We start from the raw sequence: 27,562 nt of genomic DNA on the forward strand, positions 1-27,562 counted from the left end.
TTCCCTGATGACATTAGTTAATGTCAGACAGAGCCCTGCAGGAGAGGAGCCAAAGTCAAGAAGAGTAGGACGGCTCTGGCCTGTCCGAGAGGAGTGTCGGGAGCTGTGGCAGTGCTTCTGGCTGGAGAAAAGTTTCTGATTTTTCTCATTTTCCAGGGAGCCAGCAGTGGGTGAAAGGGGATGGAGAGGGTGTCTAGTAAACACATAGCTTCAGTTTTGCAAGATGCAAGCATTCTAGGGAGCGATTGCACAGCACATGACCTTACTCAAGGCCACTGAACAGCAAGCCGAGAGAGACATAATTACATTGGCAAAAACATTTAAAGATTTATTTATTTATAGTGCAGTTTGAAGTTTGTAGCAAAATGGAGAGGGAAGTAGAGTTTCCATAGAACCTTCTCCCCCAGCCTCCACTCTGATCCACATCACCAGAGTGGTCCACTGCTCAGTTACCTTTCTTACTGCTGTGAGAGATACCTGACACACTGAAGGAAGAGGATGCGGTCCACCCTGGCAGAGTGAGCCTGAGGCTGATCACATTGTATCCACAGTCAAGCAGAAACAGAGTCAAACACTGGTCCAAAGCTGGCTTCCTTCTCTTTATTCATCCCAGGCCCCCAGCCCATGGTTAAGGGTGGGCCTTCCCAGTCTACAAGCACTCCTGCAGACACACCCACAAGTTTGTCTCCTAGGTGACTGGAAATCCTGTCAAGTGGATAGCGTTAACCATCACAACCGTTACATGGTTAACTGTTGACCCTGTGTCTCCACACCATCTTCTGTGTGTTCTCTAGGTATATGAGAATGCGGAAAGACGAGTGTCCGCCATTGCAATACCAGGCAATGTGCTCTTGCTCTCAACGCCCCCTGTGCTCTGCATACCCATCCTCCAGCCCAATCAGGGGAACATGTGACACTGTTTGGTGTGGTGTGGAGGTCCGAGAGGACAACTTGTAGTCTCTCTTATAACCCTTGTGGAAGCACTGTCATCTTTCTGTTTCTTGAGACAGGGTCTCATATATTGCAGGCAGGATTTGTACTCACTGTGTAGCCAAGGATGGCCCTAAACTTCTGGTCTTCCTGCCTCTACCTAAGGGCTGGACTCATGTACCACTATACTCAGCGTATGCCTGCTGCTGGGGCATTGAAGTCAGGGCTTCCTGGATCTTAGCAAACAGCACCATCTCAGCTGTCCTTTCTATACCCTAATGCAAGCTCTGCCCAGCACGCCCTACTTCCAGATGGCCACTCTTGCCTGCTTCTCGGATTTTACTCTGTTGGAACCTGTTGCCGCCCACCGTTATGTGTCACCAGGTGCTCACTGAAATGAAGGCTCCTTTATTAACACTAAGTCCTGTTTTAATTAGAAGTTTGGGGCATGCAGTTCAGCCTTCTTGCAGCACATGGGACCATAAGGACAGTCATGCCTGCTGTTCACGGAACTTCCCTATCGAAGCTCCAGCAGGTGCAGCCAGGTGCGCTGGAGCAGGACACTGGACTCCAGGTGTGCTCCAGTGTTAATGCAGGAGCCTAGGGTTGTCCCTGGCGGTTCGTGACCCACCTGCCTCCCCAGCTCCCAATGCCATCTGTGGATGAGTGCCACCAGGTAGTGCAGGGTTTGAATAGTGGGAGCTTCCATCTCTGAACATTTGTGTGGGTAGATGATGTTGAAAAGGTGGAGGCCTCACAGAGAGAGTCCTCCGGGCCTTCCCTCATGCTGGTTGTCCTCCTCGGTTGCCTTGCCCTCTCCTCTCTGTACCAGTCTCTATTGATTAGTCTGAATTTAGGGTGACTCTAAGCATCCCAGTTTGAGGGGATTCAGGACTCTCCATGCTGATATTGGTGAAGTCTTGAGCAGATGGCTACAAGCGGCTTTGTTGGTTGCCCTGCTCAAATCTCTGGTCTCTAGTTCATGCTGATTTCTTAGCCCCCTTGTCTCACCAGAGAGGGGGGTGGGTGATCTGGCTGGCAACACAGGCCTGATCTTCCCATTGGGGGAAACTCACAGGAACTTAAGGGAACTGAGTTCATGTATCTGTCATGGTGCAGGGGCTCAGCCCTGCTGGCAGTGCGTGTTTCACTGGGTCAAATGGGACCTTCAAACTCATCACCTCAGCCCCTATCTGCTAGCCTCATATTATGTACGCTATCCTTCCTCATTTCTTCCCTCCCTCCCTTCTTCCCTTCCTTTATTTTTATTTTCTTTTATTTTTGTGACAAGGTTTCTCTGTGTGTAGCTCTAGCTGTCCTGAACTTGCTTTGTAGATCAGGTTGGCCTCGAACTCACAGAGATCTGCCTGTCTTTGTCATGGCTGGCCTTCCTCACTTACTTTCTTTTAAAAATATATTTATTTATTATTTATACAGTATTCTGCCCATATACCAGACGAGGGCACCAGATCACATTATAGATGGTTGTGAGCCACCATGTGGTTGCTGGGAATTGAACTCAGGACCTTTGGAAGAATAGACAGTGCTCTTAACCTCTGAGCCATCTTTCCAGCTCCATTCCTCACTTTCTTTATGACCTGGTGACCTCTTACCCCATCCTGTCTCATTTGAACCCCTCTAGAGAAAAGGAGCCTCTTCTTTAAAAAAAAAAAAAAAACCTTAAATTACATTTTTATTTATGAACTTTGTGTTGGGGGAGGGGAATGCACATGCTACAATGTGCATATGAAAGCCAGAGAACAAGACTGTGGAGTTGATTTTCCCCTTCCATCCTGAGCATTCTGGAGATAGAACTTGTGTCATCTGGTCTGGTGGCAGGTGCCTTGTTTTGTTTTGGTTTGTTTGTTTGTTTTGGGACAGGTTTCTCTGCATCCCTGGCTATCCTGAACTCTCTTTTGTAGACCAGGCTGGCCTCAAACTCACAGAGATCCTCCTGCCTCTGCCTCCTAAGTGCTGGGATAGGCATGCTACCAAGCCTGGCTACCTTTTCCAAGTGAGCCATCTCCTCAGCACCCTTACCTCAGTGTCTGCAGGGTTTTTCTTTCTTTGTGCTCCTGGAGATTAAACTAGGACCTCATGCATGCTGATCAAGTACTCTCCCACTGAGCTACAATCCCCCGGCGTTGGACCCCCCCCCCCCCCCCCGAGGGTGTCATTTCGTCTACAGCCTAGATTGTCCTTCCCTGGTTGAGGACCCCTTGCTTTGTTTTTAGTTGGGCCAGATCACCACCCACATCCTCTGAAAGCAATACCACATGTTCGCACGACCAAAGACCCAACATTGAATTTGGTTTAGGTTATGGGGACCTTTAATTCTACACAAAAAACCATCGTGGGCATAAAGTGTGTTCAGCCTCGGAATTAAGACTTCAGAAAAACTCCATGAGAGCAAAAAGCAGGGGAAGCCTTCAGGCCTTTCCTGAGACATATTGAGACCTTGGGATCGCAGGCTTTGAACTAGAAAAGCCTCCGGGAGTTGGTAGCCACAGCCACAATTTCTTGCTGAAGCTCAGCATTGATTCCCCTTTATCTGCATGTCCTGGGGGTAGGTATCTGACCCAAGCAGGTGGCATAGCAGAGGGCGGTAAGGAAGATGGCTTAACTGCTAAAGGCACTGAGCTTGATGGATCTAAGTTTGTTCCCAGAACCCCCGTGGTGGGACAAAAGAACTGACTACCACAAATTGTCCTCTGCCCTCCACACAGGTGCCCAGCTCCCCTCAAATATAAATGTAATAAGCCAGGCACGGTGGCACTAGCCTTTAATCCCAGCCCTTAGGCAAGATGGGGAGGGGCAGAGGCAGGTAATCTCTGTGAGTTTAAGGCCAGCCTTGTCTCTATAGGAAGTTGCAGGCCAGCCTGGGCAATATAGAGAGACCCTGTCTCAAAAAACCAAACCAAAATAAATGTAGTAAAATCTTATAAAAGAAGGGAGGGAAAACAAGACTCCGTGTATCTAACCTGGGTCTAGATCCCCAACTCCCAGTCCTATATCCCAAACTAAGGAACTGAACACTGTGGGCGCGCACGCGCATGTGTGTGTGTCCCAGGGTCCTTGGGATTGATGTTAGGCAAGCACTCTTTAAAATTCACTTAATAGGAACTGGGCGTGTGGCGCACACCTATAATCCCAGCACTCAGGAGGCAGAGGCAGGCGGATCTCTGTGAGTTCGAGGCCAGCCTGGTCTACAGAGCAAGTCCAGGATAGCCAGGACTACACAGAGAAACCTTGTCTCGAAAAACAACAAAAACAGAAAATTCACTTACTAGCAGTTTCCTTGTATGGAGGGGAGCAGGTTGGGAGTGGTGTTGACATATATGAAATATAAGTGATAGATAAATGGCCATATGATCACCACCCCTAAGGGCAAAAACTCGGAGAACATTCCTTCCCATGTACTGATGGGATGATAACTGGTCAAGGGTTAGTTCCGGGTTAGTTCCAAGGTGCCTGGGTACCTGGGTGTTCGTGTTCTTGTCCTGAGAACATGGCTTCTTCCCTCAGCAGGGGATGCTCTGTGCTGTTAAATGGCTGGCGATACAGCTGGAAAGAAGCATGTTTGCATCTGGCCTGGCGGACCTGTTGAGGGAATCCTCTGCTTTCAGCGGCAGCCAGAGTGCCCTCACCAGGCACCCTGTACCTCTGGTGTGCAGTTTGGTGTTGCAGGATACGGGGAACATGTGGAGTCCCTGGGGACAGTGGCGACAAAATTGCAGGAAGAGGACAAGATAGGAAATCACTGGATGAGAGCCTGGCACCTAGATGAGCCTCAAGAGCTAATGGAGGGTGGATGAGGGAAGCAGGCATTGGGGTGACATTCCTAGCCCTTGGCATCCTTGCAGGGTCAGCATGAGCAGGCCAGAGCCTTCCGTCAGTGGGCCCCAGGAAGCTTCAGAAACTGTGTGTTCCTTAACTCAGACTAGAAGAGTGGAGTGAGCATTTTTTTTCTTCCTTCCTCCTGGATGATTGTGTCACCGTGGAAAATTAACAGACCTTCAACAAAGGAGGAGTGAAACAAGGAAGATGTCATTTGTGTGGGAGTGACAGCTTGAAGGTGAGGTGGTAGCTCTCGGTGTGGGTGGGGTGCTGTGGTGGCTGATGACAAGCTGCCTTGCCAGGGAATAGGGACAGCTTTGTGAGTGCTCACAGGCTGTGGGGATGCTGGCTGAGAGGGGAGAAAAAGTGAAGGAGACAGATTCAGTAAGTTCTCGGTGGCCTTGTGTTGTCAGCTAAGAGTGAGTCAGGGAGCTGGGGTGAGCCTCCTGGCTGAGAGCCAGAGTGAGCCAGTTGTTTGAAAACAGAGACAGGGCTCCCAAAAGGCCGTGCCCACGCATTCATGTAGGCTCAGGTGGGTTCTGCCTGGCTGAGTGACTGCAAACAACGTGAAAAATGAGGACCAGCCATCGACTCAGTGGAAAGCTGGCTCAAACCGGGGGGGGGGGGGGTGGGGGGGGGCAGTTCTCTCTTACAGCTGCTGCTCAAACCCCCTTACCTCTTTTGATATTGTCACAGAAGTGGAGAACATGAACTGGTTTACACATAGAGACCCTGTCTCAAAAAACTAGACCAAACCAAAATAAATGTAGTAAAATCTTTAAAAAGAGAGGGGGAAAGGGTGAGGCGTGGAGGCGCATGCCTTTAGTCCCAGCAGAAGCGGCTGGATCTTTGTGAGTTTGAGACGGTCCTAGTCTACAGAGTGAGTCCAGGACAGCCAAGGCTACACAGCCAGCACACGTGTGCAACCCAATCACTGCTTTCCAAACTTGTGCCCGACTGCCATCTCTGGTCACAACTGGGGCCCTCTTACCGTCTTTTAGTGAGAAATGTGTGACATAAATGAATACATGGAGGAAGGACTTACGGCTCATGCTCTCTGCCCATCCTGGTAGGGAGGGCGTGGCAGAGCAGGGGATTCTGGGATTCTGGGAAAGGGGAGGAAAGAGGGCTGCAGGCTGTGCTAGTCAGCGGTCTCCTTTCCCTTTCCTTTATTTCATCCAGGCATTGTTCTAGAACTTTCCACATCAGAGCATTTCTTTCCCTAGCTGGTCCTCTCTTGTGATCTCTGCTGACGCGCTCACAAAACCTTTACTGATCCTGGACCCCTAGCAAGCTGATCAAGTTGACAGTCAAAATTGACTGTGACAATGGTGGAATGTTGGTCTACCATGTGACTTTTCCTGGGGAGACATGAAAGAAGTGTCTGTCCATCCCAGATAGGATGCTGCTGGGAGATCAAAGGAGCAGTTCCACTCAAGGCCGTCTTAGTGAAACCCGGAGTTTATTAGGATGGCTTACAGGAGCATGTGTGGATGACTCGAAGGCAGCCGTATCTCCAAAAAGCCCACCCCAGCATGGGTGGTGTCTCAAGGGAGAATTGCCTCCCTGAATGTGCATCCTTGCCCCCAGATTGTAGGCAGCTCGGCTGAAGTCCCCTCTCCCCACAGCTGTTTCCTGCTTATAGCTTGGAGAGAGTCTTTGTGACTCTTGTAACTTTTTGAGCTTTTTCTTTCTTTCTTTCTTTCTTTTTTTTTTTTTTGAGACAGGGTTTCTCTGTGTAGCCTTGGCTGTCCTGGACTCTTTGTAGACCAGGCTGGCCTCAACTCACAGCGATCCGCCTGCTTCTGCCTCCTGAGTGCTTGGATTAAAGGCATGCGCCACCACTGCCCAGCTTTTTTTTTAAGGCAGGGTCTCTCTGTGTAGCCTTGGCTGTCCTGGAACTCTCTTTGTACACCAGGCTAGCCTCAAACTCACAGAGATCCACCTGCCTCTGCCTCCCGAGTGCTGAGATTAAAAGTGTGTGCTACCACAACTGGCTTGAGCTTTCTTTTTTTTTTTTTTAAATTACCCATTTATTATATTTTTTAAAATTTTTGCATGTTTTTGTGGGTGCGTATGTGTCATAGCACACATGTGGAGGCCAGGAATTGATTGTCTTCAGAAATTGGTTCTCTCCTTCCACCAGGTCAAACTCAGGGTAAAACTCCGGCTCTCAGACATGGCAGCAGGTGCATTTACCTGCCAAGCTCTCTCAACAAGCTTTTCTGTGCTTTTTGAACCTTGCATGTCCTGAGTTTGCTGAGCCCAGACAGCCTCAAACTCACTGCAGCCCAACTGCCTCTGCCTCCCAAGTGCTGGGATTAAAGGATTAAAGGTGTGTGCCACCACCACCCAGCTGTCCCTCTTATTTTTTAATTTCATTAAAATGAGAAAAGATTAGCCAGATGTGATGGTGCACATCGTTAATCCCAGCACTCAGGAGGCAGAGGCAGTTGGATCTCTGAATTCAAGGCCAGCCTGGTCTACAGGGTAAGTTCCAGGACAGCCAGGCCTACGCAGAGAAACTCTGTCTTGGTGGGGGAGGGGAGGGGATCTGTAGGTCAGGTGTTTACTGTGCAAGCACAAGGACTTGAGTTCAATTCCCAGCACTCACATAAAAGCCAGACATGGTATGTGTCTGTGACCCTAACTTGGAGCATAGATTGCTGTGGTTCACTGGCTAGCCATTCTATCCAAAACAGTAAGCACCAAGGCTCACTGAGATACCCTGTTTAAAAAATAAGGTGAAGAGTGACTGACAAAGAGAACCAACATTGACCTCTGGCTGCTACACATGCACACATTCACCAGACCTCCAACAGGTGTACATACCACACACACACACACACACACACACACACACACACACACACACACACACACACACACACACAAGATTAGGATATGTTAAGTGTGTTGGTTTGAATAAAACATTCCCCCCCCCCACCCCACCCCCGTAGGCTTATATATTTGAAAGCTTTCTCACCAGGGAGTAATACTATGTGAAAGGATTAGAAGGATGAGGAAGTGTGTCACCAGAGGTGGCCTTTGAGGTTTTAAAAGCCCTTGCCAGGTCTGGGTTCTCTCTTTCTGCCTGTGGACCAGGATATGATGCTCCCAGCTGCTACTCCAGCACCTGTCTGCAGGCTGCCATGCTCCTTGCATGATGATAATGGACTGAGGCTCTGAAACTGTGAGCCAGCCCCAGTTAAATGGCTCCCTTACAGGAGCTGCCTTGCTCATGGTGTCTCTTCACAGCAACAGAATCATGACTAAGACAGTCGGAAATCAAATTACATTTAAAAAAAAGTCTTGTCAGATGCTACAGTAATGGAACCTCCACTGGGCACCGTGGTATGTACCTGTAATCCTGGCAAGCTCCCTGGCAAGAGCTTAGGGAGTTCAAGGCCAATTTCATTCAGATAGCAAATTCAAGGCCTTCCTAGGCTACATGAGACTCTCTTTCAAAAAAATGTTGTTTTTCTTTTTTAAGTTTATAGATTTCTTAATTAGGATTTTATTGCTGTGAAGAGACACCATGACCAAGGCACCTCTTATAAAGGAAACATTTCATTGGGGCTAGCTTATAGTTCAGAGGTTTAGTCCATTATCATCATGGCAGGAAGCACGGCAGGCTGCATACAGGCAGACATGGTGATGGAGAAGGAGCTGAGAGTTCTGCATCTTGATCCAAAGGCAACAAAAGGAGACTCTCACATTAGGCCCAGCATGAGCCTATGAGATCTTCTAATAGGGCCACTTGGTGTGGCCAAGCATTCAAACACATGAGTGTATAGGGGCCGTTTTCTTTCAAACCACCACAATAGACGTCCTAATGAAAACACGTCTCAAATAGAAAACTGTGCCACGAAACACAGGGTGGGGATCTGAGGGCAGCTTGGTTAGAGCCAATTTTTTCTTTCTGTCCTCCAGTAGGTTCCAGGCTCAAATTCAGTCAGGCTTGCACAGCAATCACCCTTACCCACTGAGCCATCTTGCTAGCCCTGGTGCCCCCTTTCTGCTATCCAACAGCTCTGCTTGCCACCAGCAAAACCCAGTTCCCAAGCCTGGTTTCCTGTACGGTATATCCAAAGTTGATCAAGTTCATGCAGTTTTCACAATCAACAAATTTCTCTGTGAAAGGTGCATTTTTGTAATCGTATCAAATGGCTCTGTGCTTCCTGGTGGCGGGCGCATACTGGTGTGTGCTTTTTGGAAGTGGCAATGGGCAATCCCCATAACTCCTCTGTGACTGTGCATTAGGAAAGTGCCTCATTATAAGTCATTCTATCTGCCTCAGCATTGACATCTCCCTAGATGCTTTGATTCAAATCACTCAAGTTTTCTGGAATAGGATTTCAAGTCTGCGCCAATTGAGGATCCCACCTAAAGGGCGAGCACGAGGCTAAACACAGTGGCAGTTACAGACACTGGAGGAGTGATTACCCAGACTGCCCTGGGATGCTTCGGACATAGGTCTTCTTATTTGGGCCCATCAGCTCGCTGCACACCATCTCCCCTCAGCCAGCATTGCCCACTGCCTTGCTTAGTCCTACTGACAAGAAAGTGACTGCCTAGTTTATCTTCAGATTTGCCAGTTTTTTTCCCCCTGAAAGTTTATTTTGTGATACATGTATTTTTCAGTCATGAAAACATACCCTGTCTACACCTGTATTTGATAACTCATTTATATGTATATATAGTAATATTTTGCTATGCAAAACAAGCATTGTGACTCTTTATAGTAACAATCAAATCCTCTGAAATAATTGCTATTAGCATTCTGGTTATTTTTCTTCTCATTGTCTTCCCAAAGCCTGTATACTTTTTATTTAGTTGAAACTACTATGTACATAGGGGTTTGTTTGTTTGCTTGCTTGCTTTTTGTTGTTTGTTTTTTAAGACACCATCTGGCTGTGTTGTCCTGCTGGCCTTGAGCTGCTGGGCTCAAATGGTCGTCGTCTTTCAGTCTCCTAGCTGGGATTACAGTCACACAGCCTCACACACAGCTGAATATTACTATTTTGTTTTTAAAAATTGCCGACCTTGAGGTTAGAGATGTAGAGAGCCTTGCCAGCAGGTATGAAACCCTGGGTTCCAACGCTAGCGTGGCATAAAACCAGGCAGAATGGTGTCCACTGTAATCGAAGCAGCCGGAAGATAGAGGCAGGAAGATCAGACTTTCAAGGACGCGCTCAGCTGTGCAGTGAGGTAGAGGCTGGCCCTGTACTGAAAAGGAGAACGGCGGGGGGGGGGGGGAAAGAGATCTACCATTTTTAATGGGAAACCGTGGGCTCGTAAATGTGAGAGTGACCAGCAGACATGGTTTGACAGTTCCCGGTGAGGGAGCTCTCCTAGGCTTTCAGTGAAAGACCTCTCAAACAAAAGAAGTGAGCAGAATGCTGGGAGGGGTTGGCGACGATGACGATAAAAATGGTTAATTGACCATGGAATGTAATTAGTCTCATTACCCAAAGCATTGCAAATTAGACCAAGGGACACCATTTCCCCTGATCGTATTAGCAAGGTTTGTTTTTAAAGCACAATTTTATTGTGATTAGATTTATAAACAAACAGTGCTCTAGAGAGCAGCTTGCAATCCATGTGAGGGCTGTGCATTTGTTTATGGCTTATATCTTCCCTTTGTAACTGTCTCTTGTTTTATTTATGGGTTAGTCTTAATTTTCTTTATATTGCCTTAAGCATTTTCATTTTTCTTTCTCTTATGTATAGTCTCTTTTGCATAATCCATTGTTTGCCTTTTTTTTCTTTTTGTTTTTTGTTTTTTTGGTTTTTTTGTTTTTTGTTTTTTTGAGATGGGGGTTTTCTGTTTAACAAAGCCTTGGCTGTCCTGGAACTTATTCTGTAGACCAGGCTGGCCCCGAACTCAGTGATCTGCCTACCTCTACCTCCTAAGTACTGGTATTACAGGTGTGTGCCACCACCCCCTGCTGCCTTATTTTCTTAAAAACATTTATGTGTGTGTGTGTGCACATCTTTGTGTCTTTGCATGTGCCATGTGTGTGCTGTGTGCCTTGGAGACCAGTGAGGGCACGGGAGCTCTGGAGTTACAGGGGGCTGTGATCTGCTTGACGAAGGTGCGGTGCAACTAAACTTGGGTCCTCTGGAGCCACTGAATTATTTTGACAGCACCCCTCCCCTTTTTAAAAAATGTTCAGTGACCTGGCTTTTTCAGTTTCTGCCCTGTCCCTTGTCCTGGTCTTAGATGCTCCCTAGGTTTGGAAGGATATCTTCACCTAAGAGGTTAGAGGTCTGAATACTTTTCTTTCTTTCTTTTTTTTTTTTTTTTTTTTTTTTTTTTTTGTTGTTGTTGTTGTTGTTGGAAATAAACATTTTAAGTCTTAGGTCTTTTTGTTGTTGTTGTTGTTGTTGTTGGAAATAAACATTTTAAGTCTTAGGTCTTTTTGTTGTTGTTGTTGGAAATAAACATTTTAAGTCTTGGGTCTTTTTTTTTTTTCCTCCCGAGACAGGGTTTCTCTGTGTAGCCTTGCCTGTTCTGGACTCACGTTGTAGACCAAGCTGGCTTCAAACTCACAGTGATCCACCTGCCTCTGCCTCCTGAGTGCTGTGGTTAAAGGGCATGCACCATCAAGTCTGGCTTAAGCATTTTATCTAGTTATCAATAAACAAATTGTCTGTGTTCATATATAAACCTATTCTAAATATATCCAAAAACAGAAGCAGAAAGATGCTAAATATAAAACCTCATTTTTCAGATCATTCTGTTTACTCACTAAGGGATGGGATTTGTGTAGAAAACACAGCAGATATTCTATTAAAATTGAAGCCGGGCAGTGGTGGTGCAGCCCTTTAATCCCAGCACTCAGAATAAGCGGTCTCCATGACACTGTAGGAGACTCTGGCTAGACGAACAGCTGCTTAGGGCTTGGAGAAGGCTTTATGGAGAGGGGGCTGGCTTAGATCCATGTGGGTCTGGGGCAGGTTCATGGGAAGCCGTGACTCATGGCTCTGATCTGTCCTTGTCTTTTCTGCTGCAGACCTGGCCGACTGCAAGCTCGTTTCTTTCCCTATCGGCATCTACAAGGTCCTGAGGAACGTCTCCGACCAGATCCATCTCATCACGCTGGCTAACAACGAACTCAAGTCCCTCACCAGCAAGTTCATGACCACCTTCAGTCAGCTTCGAGGTAGGCCATGGGGTAGCTCAGGCAAGGAGAGTGAGAGCAGCCGCCAACTTGCAGGGTCTCACCCCAGCTGAGGACTGCCCCTAGAGCTAGTCCTGAAATAACCAGACCTATAAAGTCATTCCCAGGGGTAGGCTTTGAAGATAAGCTAGTGCCTGGACGTCTCTGGGTCAAATTCTGTTTCCAGCTGGCTGAAAGCAAGCCTGAGGCCAAGAAGGCGAGTCCTGGCTGGACTCTTCCATCTGAGCAGACCAGCAGACGCAGAGACATGAATGGCTGACTCCCTTGCTTGTACCTAGCATAGTGCCCTCTCTCATGGTCCTTTTCAGTGCACCTGTGACAGATGCCAGGAGTTGGTTTAGCTCTCTGGCACACACAGAGTGAATGGAAATGATCCTTTGAGGGTGTAGGCAAGAGGCCAGTGGGTGGGCATCGTAGATCTTCAGCGATGTCTCTGGATAGCTGAGCGGGATGTGCTGAAAATGTGGGTCTGTGGTCCTCCTTCCCTCCACCCCCCTACTCCCCACTGTGGAGCAGGACTGTAGCCTAGACACTTGTGTGACTGTTGGATGGTAGGGCAGGCAAAAGACAGAAGGCACAGGATGCCTAAGTAAGATGGGTCCTGCCTCCTAGAGCTCCCTGTCTGCTGAGGGTATGAAAAGGTTCATGATGCTGTTTAGAGAAACAAACACAAGATACTGGTCCCACATGGGGGAATGAGCAAGCATATCTCAGACTCCTGATTTCAGCTGGGCAGCCTTCCCCAGGGAGAGCCCTGTGTGTTGGACAGAGACCAGAAAGCAGAGACAAGTATGGATGGGCAAAGCTTGGTCCAGCCAGTGGGAAGGACTGGTGTTCAGGAGGAAGAGGACCAGAGCCGCATTGTCCACACCGATGAGCACAGAGGCAGCATTAGTCTGGGTGGCTCCTTCTGAGTGAAGGTCACAGAGCCCAGGCAGCTGTATCTGAAAAGCTCCTGGCCAGTGACTGGGGAGGGGGAGGGGCCTAGGGCAGAGCTGGTTTCCCCAGAGGCACCTATGTATACTTACACACCAGGCTGGTTTCTCTCACCCCTCCATTCCTGGCATCTGCTTTGTTACACAGGTAAGGTGGGTCCCCACAGCCAGCAGGCTCCTCAGACTGTTAGTTCATGTCCCTAGCTGATATCAGAACCATCCTAGGAACTTTCTGTACGCAGTATCATCCAAGACCATATGAATCGGACCATCTGAGTGTGTGAGTCTAGGCCTTGGCGTTAATATGCGGCCAGGCCATTCTGAAGTGCTGACCTCTAGAGTGGAGATCCACACAGTTCAGGACTTAAGCACAAGTGCCTGAGAGACCAGCGTGAGTAACGAGTAACTTGGATTGAGCATGTGCAGAGGGAGTAATGGAGACGTACCCACCCACCACTGCCATGTCTGTCAGCTGTGTTGCCACAAGCAAAGATGGGCTGGTGGTGTCCATTCTTCTAATCTTTCACCCAACTTGGCTGTCTTGAGACAGGGTCTCCTGGAGCTGAGGCTGCCCTCAAACTCACTGTGGAGCCAGAGATGACCTTGAACTTTTGGTCTTCTTTAGGATTAGAGTCCTGCAGTACCACGGCTGGCTCCTGAGGGTTATTTAATAGAAGCTGGAAATAAGCAGTTTGTGAGAATTTCCCCGAGCTTTATGTAACATGAAAGTCAGTAAGATGCATTTGCAATGTAGATTTAGCTTGTAAAAGATTGGCATGGCCTCTATCGTCCTCTTCACGGAAGGAGATGAGAATCGAGGAGGGAGGGACTTGGCTGAAGTCCCACAGCAGAATCTCTAGGCCTTGGACCCAAGCCTCACTGGCATTAGCGCAAAGGTCTTGTAGTGTTATGTCCAGCAATCCCCCTTCCACTTCCCCACATGGTTTCCTGTAGCCCAGGCTGACCCAACTCTCTGTTTAGGATAACCTTTAGCCTTAGGATCCTTCTGCCTCCATCTTCTAAGAGTTTGGACTATATGTGTTATGGTATATGTAAGTATAGAGGCCACACAGCAGATCTGACACCAAGTGATTTATTGTGTGAAGGGGAGGGGGGAGCAGAAGAGAAGTTAGGGTCTGAGTGAGCCATAAAAGCAGAGAGGGGCAGGGGAGGTCAGTCAGTTGGAGAGCAACAGGGAGAGAGAGGAGGAGGGAGGGGGCAGCCTAGACATAGGGAGGGGGAGAGAAACCAAGGCAGAGAGAGAGAGAGAGTACAGTGACAGACCTGTTCTTTATATCTGGTGTGCAACTGAAGCGTGTCTGGTGCACACCTGGTGGTGGGGTGGCATGTGATGATGTCACAGGTTGCTATGCAACCTAGAAGTGCCAGGTGGGAGCATAGAACATTACAATATGTCCATCTTATATGGTGCTGGGGATCAAACCCAGCCCTCCAACATGCTGGATAAGCACTCTTGCAACAGAGCCACTTGCTCAGCCCGGGGTGTTTGCTGTCTAGAGAGGAAGGTGGTGGGGAATGTCAGGGTCCCAAGAAGAGCGCTTGTGGTGAGGCTTCCTTGAGCAGAGGAGAGATGCTGTGTGCTTTCTTCTTCTTCTCCTTCTTCTTCTCCTTCTCCTCCTCCTCCTTCTTTTTGGTTTTTCGAGACAGGGTCTCTCTGTGCTAGCCTTGGCCATCGTGGACTCGCTTTGTAGGCCAGGCTGGCCTCGAACTCACACTGATCCTCCTGCCCCTGCCTCCCAAGGGCTGGGATTAAAGACACGTGCCACCATGCACCATGCACACATGCCTGTGTGCTTTCTTATCCTCGGTCCATCTCTTAAGCACCTGCATTCGAACCAAAAGTGACCAGTAAGCATGCCAGGTGTCTTCTTGATGGAGCCCTGGGTTACAGAATGCTCATCTTGACCACCACCCCAGGTCTGGGACAAAGTGCGGGAGGGTTGGACTCCTGGGCAGAGGAATTGATACCTTCCGAGACCAGGGTACGTGCTGAGGGCTGGAGGAAGAGCTTCTAGAGCCCTCACCAGCAGCTTGGGAAGAAACGTCGCTCACGGCTATGCCTCACGCTGTACTCGCCTTACACTGTACTCATTCTAATACCATTGGCGCAGAGGCCTACTGAAGGATGCCGTTTGAACTCTTTCTTTCTCTGCCCCCACCAGCTCCTGACTCCTCTGTCCCTCAGCTTGAGCTTTCAAAGGGAAGGGCAGCTCTGCTAATTGGATTTCACACAATGGATTGTAGGCTGTAGTGGCCTGGGGGGTTGGGAGGGGTGGGGTGGGCAAGTGCTGGATCCAAGGCCCATTTGGCTCTTGGAGAAATAGCTTTGAGCCCAAGGCTTTGGTGTGATCTCTCTTTCCACAGCGCACATGTGTACACACACACACACACACACACACACACACACACACACACACACACACACACACACACCATGCTTTATGTGTGTGGAGACAAGGCTCCTATGTCATCTTCTGGGCTCTTACCAGAGTTAGTGGCTATGCCACCTGTTCCCTGCCTGCCTTACAGGCTCCCAGGGGCACCCTGAGGGTGAGCTCTCTCCATGAGGCTCATGGTTTCCCAGGGTTGGATCATCTTTGATTGTATTTTTCCATTTTATGAAATGAAAAGGCAGGACCTGGTCTGCAATGTTTGTGGCTCAACTAGGGGGCTCTTTGGCACATACAACGCCTTAGGTTCAATCCCTAACATTGCATAGACCAGATGTAGGGGCGCGGGCCTGGGATCCCAGAACTCCAAGGATAGAGGCAATAGGATCAGAAGTTCAGAGTCATCTTCTGCTACCTGGCCAGTTGGAGGCCAGCCTCAGATATATGATATCATATCTTGAAAGAAAACAAAACAGCTGGAGAGATGGCTCAGAGGTTAAGAGCACTGGCTGCTCTTCCAAAGGTCCTAAGTTCAATTCCCATCAACCACATGGTGGCTGACAACCATCTATAATGAGAGCTGGTGTCCTCTTCTGGTGTGCAGGTGTACATGCAGGTGCAACGCTGTATATATAATAAATAAATATTTTTTAAAAACCAGCAAGACCTGAGCCAGCAAAGGGGTCAGATAATGTGTGATTCTATGGGCAAGTGGGCCTACAGAAAGAGATTTCAGTGTGTGGGTGTGGCTCTTCTGTATGCCTGCCTCCTTGCTTGCTCTTTGGTCTCTCAACTTTTTTGATTGTGTCCTGCACCTGCTAGGTAGGAGGAATTTGAGACACTCCTAAGAGAGACCTATGTGTGTGCGACCCCACCAAGGAGAGACACTTGAAGGTCTGTCCTTGTAACCTGCTATAGAGCAGGAAGCTAACCTCATCGCGTGCACTTGGCAGAGGCTCCAGAGCAGGCAGGGACAGGGAGTGCTTCACAGAAGAACAAAACCAAGAGTTTTGTCTGGGCGCCCATTGGGCAACTACTAGTGACTTGCTACAAGCAGGCATTCTTGGCGATGGGCTAGAGTTGGGTAGAGGTAGGTTTAGCTTTCTCCTCATGACCCATAGTTGGGTATGGAGACAAAAATCAGGGAAGCTCTCTGGGCATGGTGATGTAGGCCTTTGATCCCAGGCAGAGGCAGGCATGTCTCTGTGAGTTCAAGGCCAGCCTGGTTTACAAAGCAAGTCCAGGCCAGCCAGGCTGTTATACAGAGAAACCATGTCTTGAAAAACAAAAAGCAAAAACAAAAAAAAACCCCACAAAAATAGGGTAGCTCACCCAGGTGTGATAGCTCAAGCCTATAGTCCTGATCCTTGGGAGGTAGTGGCAGAAGGACTCAGGAGTTCAGAGCCAGCCTCAGCTACATAGTAGTGAGTTTGAAGCCAGCCTGGGATAGATAAGATCCTGTCTTAACTCAATATTTACTCTGCACCCCCAAATTAGAGAAACTGGGTTATTGAGTCCTGGCCTTTCAGAGCCAGTTGTTACAGGGGTTACTGTTTTGGTTGTTACAGACAGTAGTTCCTATGATGTCTGACTTGAATGAGCAAGTGTCTTAGCTAGGGTTTGTGTTGCTGTGACAAAATACTATGATTAAGAAGCAAGTTGGGGAGGGAAGAGTTTATCTGGCACACAGTCCTCCTTTGTAGTCCATCACTGAAGGAAGCCAGAACAGGAACTCAAACGGCAGGAACCTGGAGGCAGGAGCTGATGCAGAGGCCATGGATGGGTGCTGCTCACTGGCTTGCTCCCCTTGACTTGCTCAGCCCGATTTCTTATAGAACCCAGGACCGCCAGCCCAGAGATGGTTCCATCCACAATGGGCCTTCCCCATCAATCACTAGTTAAGAAAACGCCTTACAGCTGGATCTCATGGAGGCATTTTTCTCAACTGAGATTGCCTCCTTTTGCATCACTCTAGTTTGTGTGTCAACTTGGCATAAAATTAGTGGTACATCAAGCATCCTAGGCTAGTAGCTCAAGATGATTGGTTGGCTTCCTGGGCTGCAGGTTGTAGATCTCTTTGATACTGGGTTTCACTGTTGTCAGGAAATCTAGTCTTTCAGGAGCCAGGCAAGGTGGTACACACCTGTAATCCCAGCACGTGGCAGGTGGAGGCAGGAGGAATAGGAATCCAAGAGCATTCTCAATTACATAGAAAGCGGAGGCTAGCCTGGGCTGTATGAGACCAGTACTTCAAAACAAAACAAAACTCAGTCTCTCACACCACACCCCTGCCTTTTACCCAATTCAGTGGATGCTCATAAGCCTCTGTCCTGGGTCACTTTGTGGTTATGTCCAAGCGAATAATAGTACAGGAAACCAGACTCATTGGACACTCAAGTCTCCTAGCCTGAGCCTATGGATTTCTTTTTCTTTTTAAAAATTCATTCTATTATTTTATGATTATGGATATTTAGCCTCTATTTATGTTTGTGCAGCCCTTGTATATCTTGTGCTCAAAGAGGCCAAAAGAGGGTGTTGGATCCTCTGAGCTGTGAGCTGCCGTGAGGGTGCTGGGAATCAAACCCAGGTCCCCTGGAAGAGCAGCCAGTGCTCTTAACTTCAGAGCCATGTCTCCAGCTCACGCCCCTCCCACCTCTGCCTTCGGTTTGTCATTGTAATACCAGCATTATCTGGGAATGAGAAGACTTCAAGTTAGATAGAGATAGCCCTCAAGGTCCTCATGGTTTCGCAGGGGAGGTAGATGTACTCGCCAGCAACATCGAAACTTAAGGAGTCGTCTGCTGATGGGTGGCTTCTGAAAGACTCAGAGGCGTGGATGGGAACTCCGGAAGCTCCAGAGAAGTTATTTAAAGTGGGGATTGAGAGATGAGAAGGTGTTTTCCAGATAAGTGAGGGAGAGTTTCTGTAGCAGCCTTCAGGAGTTGAAAGGCATGTTTGGAAAATGACTGCAAAAATGATACAAGACAAAAAAAAAAAAAAAAAAAAGATACAAAGACCAAATGATGCAGAGCAGAGGGATGAGGTATGTTGTCAGGGACTTGCTTGAGGGAACTATCTGCTGAAGCAGGACCATTCTAGAAGGGTCCTGGTAGGATGAATTGGGGTAAGAAAAGCCAGTAAGGGGCACTGAGGACAGGAAAAGCATTAGGAATCAAAGTATAAAGGCAGCAGATGCAGGCAATGGGGCTGGCCTTGAAGACCCAGCCCTAATCTAATCCTCAGCCAGGTCCTAAGGGAGCGTCTAAGGTGACAGTCTCCTCCCCACAGGCAAGGGCAATAGGACAAAGTTAGGCAGGGAGGCTTGGGCTATCTGGTCAACCAGCCTGGAAGCCTCTGTGGAGGCCAAGATAACTCAAAGTCTCTGTTGTGGGGGAAAACGGGCTTGGCAGAGTTGGGCTCAGGGACAAAGCTCTTGATTATGGCAGTGGGGTGAGGGAGAGGGTGACACTTGTTCTATATAGTGTGAAGTTGGGGTGCCTTATGATTTCTACAGTGATGGTCTTGCTTGCTTCCTCTAGATAGTCTCATGTAACCCAGGCTGACCTCAAACAACATATGTATCCAAGGATGACCTTTGATTCCTAATTCCCCTGCCCCCACTTCTTCTGTGCTGATTAAACAGGTGTGCACCAGTGCATCCAGCTGTAATGAGTGACACTGTTCCTTGTTTCTTGTCCTTCCCTGAGTGGGGAGGGTGTTCTCTGAGCCCTCCTGCTGACAGGAAGCCTCCAGGCAGCCATCCACCCCAGGAAGCTCTGCTGTGTGTATTCCTGCTCAGGCACCTCTCAGGGCCTATCTGTTAAGGGCTTCTTAACTCCACAGGCTGCCTTTGTTGTCCCCACAGGGGCCTCCAAGCAACAACTCCTTTGACTATTGGCAGAGAAAATTACCTCATTACCTCAGCCAAGCAGATAGGTGCCCCTAGATCTTCATCCTTTCCCTCTGGCAAGCTTCTGGTATAAGAGGGCTGCACTGTCCCTGCTGAAGCAGGAGGCTAAGGAGGCTTGAAGGCGGGGACAGGATTGGGACAATGTGGAAAGCCATTCTAGGATGGCTTATTTCCTGGTGTTCTGGGAGAAGAAGGCGGGGGTGGGGGGGTGGGGTGTTTCTCTGAAACATGCTAAATCTTCTGAGCCAAGGATGGATGGAGCCCACCCTCACATAGGCCATCAGGTGACAGGACGAAGTGTGACCAAAATTACAGGACACTGGGTGTTCACTTCATGCTCTACTTTTAGCCCCTTGTATTTACTTTTCCTCATCTCATGTCCCTTAGCAGACAGAAAAAGGGCAAGGATAGAGAAAGTTGTCAGGCAAGCTGGCCAGACACAGAAGTAATGTGAAGTGGGGTATCAGCATCTTAGTTGTTCCTGGGGATCAGTCAGATCTACTGTTGGGGCACACATTTTCTATTTCTTCAGCATAGATCCCACTAAGGTCATGGAGCCTCCGAGGACCCATCTCCACGGGGCAGTCCCCATTGCTGTCCCTAATGGAGGAGCTCACAGGAGTGTGGTGGTCTCCTGCATCAACCTGTGCTTTCTGTCTTCTCGGATGTCTGATCCTTGGGGTTACCTGGCTGAATGCAACAGAGTACAAGTGTAGATGTTTGTGACAACTGTAGGACCATCTATCAGAGGCAGCAAACCTGTAGAGCTGGAAAGAGTCAGTTCAGTTCCCCTTAGCCTGGAGAGGTACTCTTGCCACTCAGGCAGCAGGGCTACCTCCTCCATCCTTCACCTTGGGACGCTAGCTCTCTGCGTACGGGTTGGCGCATCCCCAGAATACTGGGACAAAGTGACTGAATTATCTGTGTCTTCCAGCACAGTTCCTAAGCTCACATTCTCCAAATCCTGAGTGACAAAGCACTTTGCATTTCTCTCCACCACCACCCTCCCCCCCAAGCTCTCTGCACAGATTTCCTTTGCCTCTGTGCTGCTGGCTGCTCCACCCCTCCCCCACATCCCTGCTGGGTGTTCACATCCCCGACACACCTGCATAGCTCTGCCATGTCATTTGGAAGAATGGATCCTGCCTGCTTGTGTATTTTTGAATAGGCAATAGACACACACAATGCAGTGGTCCAGTCAAAAGGAATAATAAGGGAAAAGAAGTCTCTCTCCTCTCCCAACATCCAGTTCCCTGCCCAGCAGCAGCTGTCACTGCCAGCTCCAGAGATGTTGCTGGCCCATGAAATGGAAATCCATCTCGTATTAGTGACATTTGCAGCATCCCACTAAAAGCAGACGTTATGGTAAACATCTTCCAAATACAAATTGATTAGAAATTTTACAGCCCTCTCACCTTTCCCCTCGCCTTCTTCTGTGCCTCCTTCTCTCCCTCTCACTGTCTACATCCTCTTCTCAGAGAGTACAAGGCACTTGCCCAAGGTCACACAGCAAGAGGATGCTGTGTGGGCTGGGACCATTCACTAGAAAAGGATACATGTATCATAGCAATTTTTAACACAGGAGTTGATGTTGGGCTAGTTAAGGATGTAGTTGATTTAGGCGAATCTATCTGTGGTGTGCACTGTCTGAAACCTGGCATGGTGGTGCATGCCTGTAACAGTAGCACTTGGGAAATAGAAGCAAAGAATCAGGGGTTCAAGATCATCCTCTTCTGCCTAGGAAGTCTGAGGCTAGCCTGAGCTGTGTGGAATAGGAACAGCAACAACAAAGCTGTCTTTTTTTTTTTTTTTTTTTGAGACAGGATTTCACTGTGTACCCTTGGCTGTCCTGGACTCACTTTGTAGACCAGTCTGGCCTCGAACTCACAGCGATCCGCCTGCCTCTGCCTCCCAAGTACTGGGATTAAAGGTGTGCGCCACCACCGCCCAGCTCAACAAAGCTGTCTTACTGGACTTTTCTGGTGGCAGAATGATCAGCACCTCCTTTTAGTCATGGCCCTCTTGCTCTCCCCCCACAATTCAGGGGTATGTCTTCCAGAGGCTTGCCTTTTGTTTCCTTTTTGTCTTCCTCTAACCCCTGGGAAGCTGGGTGTCCCTGTGAAGCTTTCTGGGCTCTGCTTGGCATCACAATGGTCCCTTGGAAGAACACCTAACTGCCACACTGACATCTGGCTCTGCCGGAGGAGGGGCACTGCTGTTTAGTAACGCAGGGTCTTTCTGGCTGAGCCTTGGAGGCAGGTGTGTGGATCTCATACATTGGCTTGCAGAGGAGCTACAAGGCCATCCTTGAGTGTCTCCTAATGGAATCAGCTGGTTTTCTCTTCCTCTAGGGCCAGTTGCAGTCAGCCCTGGCAGCTGTCCAAAGTCCAGCCGACTTAGGAAGGGATAAGAGGAACTCCAGAAAGGCAGCTTTCATTTGACAATCAGTGGAAACCACAGCTCAAGGAGCCATTGAGCCAAGGTATTTGTCGCTGTTGGGGCTGTTCTCAGCTAGGACACCTCCAGAATGGCATGCAGTAGGCTGTTCTCCCAAAAGCCTTTTCTAGCATTGGATTCCTCAGTTGTCCAGCTCTGACCCCTGATCCCTAAGACAGTTCTTCAGACCTGAGCTCTTCAGCCATAAGGGCCTGGGCAAGTGACCTGGGTGCTGTGACCCTAGGCTTAAGAGCAAAGTTAGGCTTGGCTGTGCCCATGTCTAGGTGGGATGTCAGCTCAATCGCAGATTAAGTGGCTAGGGCCATTTCCTCTGACATGAAAACAGTAGGGAAAAAAACCCAGGGGCCCAGAGCAGACTATTGGCAACCTTGCTGGCCCTTCTTGGGTCTCTCTGAACCTCACTCTTTCCTCTCTATCAGTCTGTTTCTTGTTGTCCTAACAAAACACCTAAAGCTGAGTAATTTCCAAAGTAAAGAGGTTTGGATCACAATTGAGGCTTTGAACAGTGTGACTCCAGTGTCCTGGCTAGGGTGCCTGGCTGTGTCACAATGTAGCTGAGAGGCAGAAAGGGAACCAGCCATGTGCAAAGGGAGTTGCGGCATTGGGTGACTTTGTTTTAAAATGACTCACTCTCTTAAGAATTATCCCACCCTGCAAGAAAGACACAAAACCCTTGATTTGCAGTACCCCCATGATAAGTACCTTGCACTGCGTCTGTGTCCCCGCCCCCTTTGAGATGGGGGTCTCTGTAGCCTTGCCTGGCTTGAAACTCACTATCTAGACCAGGACTCAAACTCATAGAGACCTGCCTGACTTGACCTCTCGAAGTGCTGGGATTAAAGGCATGTGCTGGCACACCTGGAACACTGGCCCTACATCTTAAAGTTCCCTACCTCAGCACCCTCCTTCCCCAGGGGTCAGGCTTCCAGCACAAGCTCTCTGGGGGACACACTCAAACCCAGGCTGAAGCATGGATATGGGGAAGCAGTCCCTTCAGGGGGATCCTGTGAGGCTGAAGCTGCTTCATGTCGTGGTTAGTAGCATCATCAGCGTGACTGGATTCAGAATCACCATGGAAACACACCCCGGGCATATTCCTGAAGGTGTGCTCAGAGAGGCTTAACTGAGGAAAAAAGTCCCAGCCTGATTACAGATGGAATAAAAAAGGAGAAGGTTGGCTAAGGCCAGCATTCATTTTTTTCTGGCTCCTGACCATGAGCGCAGTGTGACCATTTACCTCACCCCTGCCACCACCTCTTCCGTGCCACATGCACCGTTCCCTCAAACTGTGAGCCACGACATGCCCTGAAGTTGTTTTGGTCAGGTGTTCTGTCACAGTGACAGAAAAGTAACGAGTACACCATGGGCAAACGTTTTTTGATAAGCTGCGCTTCCAGGATAGAATGACCGTCATATTGGGAGGCCTATTGTATGCATAGGAAGACTGAAGTCACAGAAATACGCTTCTACAGGAGAAACTTAAGTGGGGCCTGAGCTGCAAAGACTTAACCCTTCAGAGATGGGGAGCCTGAGGCTCGGCTGGCCTCTGTGACCAGCCTTCAGGTGGAAGCTCTCGGTCCCTGGAACCGTGGTCAAGAGCTATGCCACAGAAACAGGTGCTTTGGTCAAAAACTAGTGACAAGATTTGTCTTGAGCGGTCGAAGTGGCTCACTCACCTCGCAAAACAGGCTCATGGTGCTGGTATTGACCTTGCTGTGTAGTCTCGGGGGTTAGCAGAGGCCATGCAGGGATGGCAGTTAGCACAGTACCGGCTCTCCAGGGTGTTTGCTGGTCATCCTTAGTCATTTAGAGAGTTGAGGTCTTCGAGCATGAAGATTCCAGATTGACTGGCCATAGAAGCCAGATGTGTGGTTTTATTATTATGGGCTGTATTGCTATCCTGGTGCAAAGAGTAGGTAACAATTAAGAGAGAATGATTCCAGTATGGCTCAAACCCACAAGCTCATGTCTAATGTGGTCTTATTTGTTTATATGAAAGCTTAATAAATGAGTGCAGATTCAACCCGGAAAAAAAAAAAAAAAAAAAAAAAAAAAAAAAAAGCCAAATGTGTGTATGTCTGTGAATGGTGTGAGTCTTTTTAAAAATGGTGGCGCATGCCTTTAATCCCAGCACTTGGGAGGCAGAGGCAGGTGGATCTCTGTGAGTTTGAGGACAGCCTGGTCTACAAAGCGAGTCTAAGGACATCCAAGGCTACACAGAGAAACCCTGTCTCAAAAAAAAAACTATATATATATATATATACTTATTTATTATATTTATTTATTTTTATGTATATAAATGCTCTATCTGCATGCACACCTGCCAGAAGAGGGCATCAGATCACATTATAGATGGTTGTGAGCCACCATGTCATTGCTGGGAATTGAACTCAGGACCTCTGGAAGAGTAGTCAGTGCTCTTAAACTCTGAGCCATCTCCCCAGCCACATGGTGCAAGTCTTATACACTAGTTCCTAGATTTGACAAATACAGTGTAACATACCCAGTTAAGTAGGAATTTCAGATAAGCAGTGACTAATCATGCTCCATGAGATATATGCTGTGAACGCACATTCTTTTTTTTTTTTTTTTCCTTTCTTTCTGGTTTTTTGAGACAAGGTTTCTCTGTGTAACAGCCCTGGCTGTCCTGGACTTACTTTGTAGGCCAGGCTGGCCTTGAACTGAGTGCTGGGATCAAAGGCATATGTAACCATTCCTGGCTTGAACTCACACTTAAAAAAAAAAAAAAGATTTATGGGCTGGAGAGATGGCTCAAAAACACTGTATACTTAATAAATAATAAATAAATCTTCTTTTAAAAAATCATTTATTGTTTGTCTGAAATTTGGCCTTAATTGGATATGCTGTGTTTTATCCTGAAACTCTATCACAGTGCTTCTAAAGCGGGAGTGGACACTTTGGGCCAGCATGCTCTTATCCTCCCTGCCAGTCTTGTACACGGGGAAGGTTTGAGCCGAGACAGAGACATTTGCCCCCTGGTCTGGAAGGATGTTACATGCACCCTGCTCCCATGCTGCAGGCTTTACCCTGTGCCGGGCCTGGGAGAATATGAAGCTCATTGCCAAGCCAGCCCCCACCTTTGTATTTGTCCCTCCATTTTCTTATTCATCGCCTTAGCAAGTGTTTTCTGTGTGTGTCAAGTACTATGCCAGGTCTACAGCATGCATGATGCACCACACTGGCTCTGGACCCAGCCCCAGGGTCCCCAGGCACCCTGTCCCCTTTGTCAGACTGTAGCTCTGCCTGCATAGCTGTCTGAGGCTCTGGCATTCCCATACAGCCTACTGCCCCTCCCCTCACTCTGTCTGCTGCTCCGTTGGCTCCTGGCCTGGGTCCCAGTGAGCCGCTCTGCCGAGAAGATGGGCACTTCCTGGCCTGTAGGTCACCAGTACCCACAGTGGAAGGATCAGGGCCTTGGTTACAACAGGGAAGTTGGAGTGAAGGTCAGGTTTGGCCTTAGGGAAGTCAGTAGACACTGATAGCTGACTAGTGCCCTCAGGTTTTTTCTGTGGGGATCAGAGGAGCCATCACCTAGGTAGGAGAGCAGGAGCAGGGGGGCTGAGCCCTGGGCATGGGTGACAGCAGGTAGGAGCCAGGAACAGGCAGATGCCATTGGCCCTGCCTCTCTCTATAGGCCTTGGTGCCTCGGCAGAGGGCGTCACACCTGCTCCCTATACAGGCATCTCTTGATCTGGACAAAGCAATGGGCAGGGCAGCGTCTGGTCATCCTGGACACGTCTAAAAAATATGTCACTGTTTTTGAACCAGACCCAAGTGTGACCTAGACACGCTTCCCTGAGCAAGTGAAGGATGACAAGGACTACTGCCACAGCCGTCATTTTTTTTTACCTCCCAGGCACTCGGCAGAGCCTTCTTAGCTCTAAGTTCCCTGTTTAGATGACCCTGCCTCTGCCATTTCTGCACTGATTGATGGCAGAGCTGTAGAGCTGTGAGGAAAGTGAGGTCCCCACCAACCAAGGAATGATGCCTTGGTGGCCATGGTAGTGCAGAAAGACTGTGGGATAAGGCCTCTGAGACCTTCAGAGAACACCCTTAGTGTTTTTCAGAGACTAGCAATACAGAGCCTAGAGGAGATGGGTGGGTGGGTGGGTAGATGGATGGACAGACACGTAGATAGATAGATAGATAGATAGATACATACATACATACATACATACATACATTTATACATACATACAGGGAGATACACACAAAGACAAATAGGAAACATAACTATATAGACAGACATGTAGGAACCTAGCTATGTAGATATATAGAGAAATAGACACAAACTGGCATAGGTAATTACACACAACACAGAGACACTTACATATAGACAGATACACACATATAGAGAGAGATGTGTAGATACACATTCTGGCCCCGGGGCAAGCTCCCAGAAGGCTTTCTTGTAATTTGCCTTCGGGGTCACAGACTTCTTATATTGCTGGGTCTGTGATTAGACTCAGAGCTGAATTGGTTTGATAAAGTCCATCATTTTTTCTCTTAATAACAGTTGTGATCGTGTCAGGAAATTACAAGTAGCAAAGCGGAGAGAGGCGAGTCTTCTCCAGCCTCTGCAGCATGTGCACCACTTGCCCTGCTGAGCTGTGTGTGTGTCTGTGTGTCTGTGTCTGTCTGTCCGTCTGTCTCTATATATGTCTGTGTATCCAACCATCCGCCTAGGAAACGTGAGACCCCTCTGATGGGCATATAGTGTGGAGATAATATCATGGCTGATTTTATTATTAACTTGCAAACACCTGCTCCCATTTGACTTGGGACATGGTAGAATTGGCTCTCTGCTCAGATGCCATTAGGGGTAACAGAAAAGGAGGTGGCCAATGGCCCCAACAGTTCCAAGATGGGTTTTCACTCTGTGACTGGGAGAATAAGCATGCCTGCTCCGCCATATAACACTTCGCCCACCCCAGGATTTGATCTTGAAGACCTTATCTGCCATTATTTATTTATTTATTTATTTATTTTTATTATGTATACAGTGCTCTGCCTGCATGTACTCCTGAAAGCCAGAAGAGTGCGCCATATCACATTACAGATGGTTATAAGCCACCATGTGGTTGCTGGGAATTGAACTCAGGACCTTTGGAAGAGCAGGCGGCACTCTTAACCACTGAGCCATCACTCCAGCCCCTTATCTGCCATTTTTTAAAAATTTATTTAATTTTAGTTTATGTGCATTGGTGTGAGGATGTCAGATCTCTTGGAACTGGAGTTACAGACAGTTGTGAGCTGCCATGTAGGTGCAGACAGTGCTCTTAACCACCAAGCCATCTCTCCAGCCCCCTTATCTGTGGGTTTTATGGATGTCTATGTGAAGGAAGGCCCCATGCCAGGGAGAGGTCCTTCTGCACTTCCTCCCATGGTGCTGTGCATGGGACTCACAAACACAGGCTCTAGACCAGTGGGTCCCAACCTTCCTAACGCTGTGACCCTTCAATATAGCTCCTCATGTTGTGGTGACCTCCAACTGTAAAATGATTTTCATTGCTACTTCATAACCGTAATTTGGCCATTGTTATAAATAGTAATGTAAATATCTAACATGCAGAATATCTGATATGCGACCCCTGTGAAATCTGTGGGAGGTAGTGGCTCATGCCTTTAGTTGCAGCATTTGGAGGCAGAGGCAGGCAACTCTCTGAGTTCAAGACTAAACTGGTCTATAGAACAAGTTCCAGGCCTGCCAGGGCTATACAGAGAAAAACCCTGTCTCATAAACAAACAAACAAAGTCAGTCTGGGTATGGTACTGCATGCCTTTAATTCCAGCACACAGGAGGCAGAGGTAAGTGGATCTCTGTGAGTCTGAGGCCAGCTCTTGGTCTAAATAGCAAGTTCCATGGCAGCCAGA

At 48.3% G+C, this 27,562-nt stretch overlaps 1 protein-coding gene across 2 annotated transcripts in view; it reads left to right on the forward strand.

The window, feature by feature from the left end:
* Lrrc20 (leucine rich repeat containing 20) overlaps nucleotides 1-27,562 on the forward strand; it is an 88,876-nt gene that overhangs the window by 28,637 nt on the left and 32,677 nt on the right. For both annotated transcript variants that reach the window (XM_051153116.1, XM_051153115.1), the window contains exon 3: nucleotides 11,787-11,936. In XM_051153116.1, the coding sequence (XP_051009073.1) occupies nucleotides 11,787-11,936 (150 nt within the window). The remainder of the gene's footprint in view (nucleotides 1-11,786; nucleotides 11,937-27,562) is intronic.

This window comes from Acomys russatus, chromosome 11, assembly GCF_903995435.1.
Source record: "Acomys russatus chromosome 11, mAcoRus1.1, whole genome shotgun sequence".
Classification (NCBI taxonomy): domain Eukaryota; kingdom Metazoa; phylum Chordata; class Mammalia; order Rodentia; family Muridae; genus Acomys; species Acomys russatus.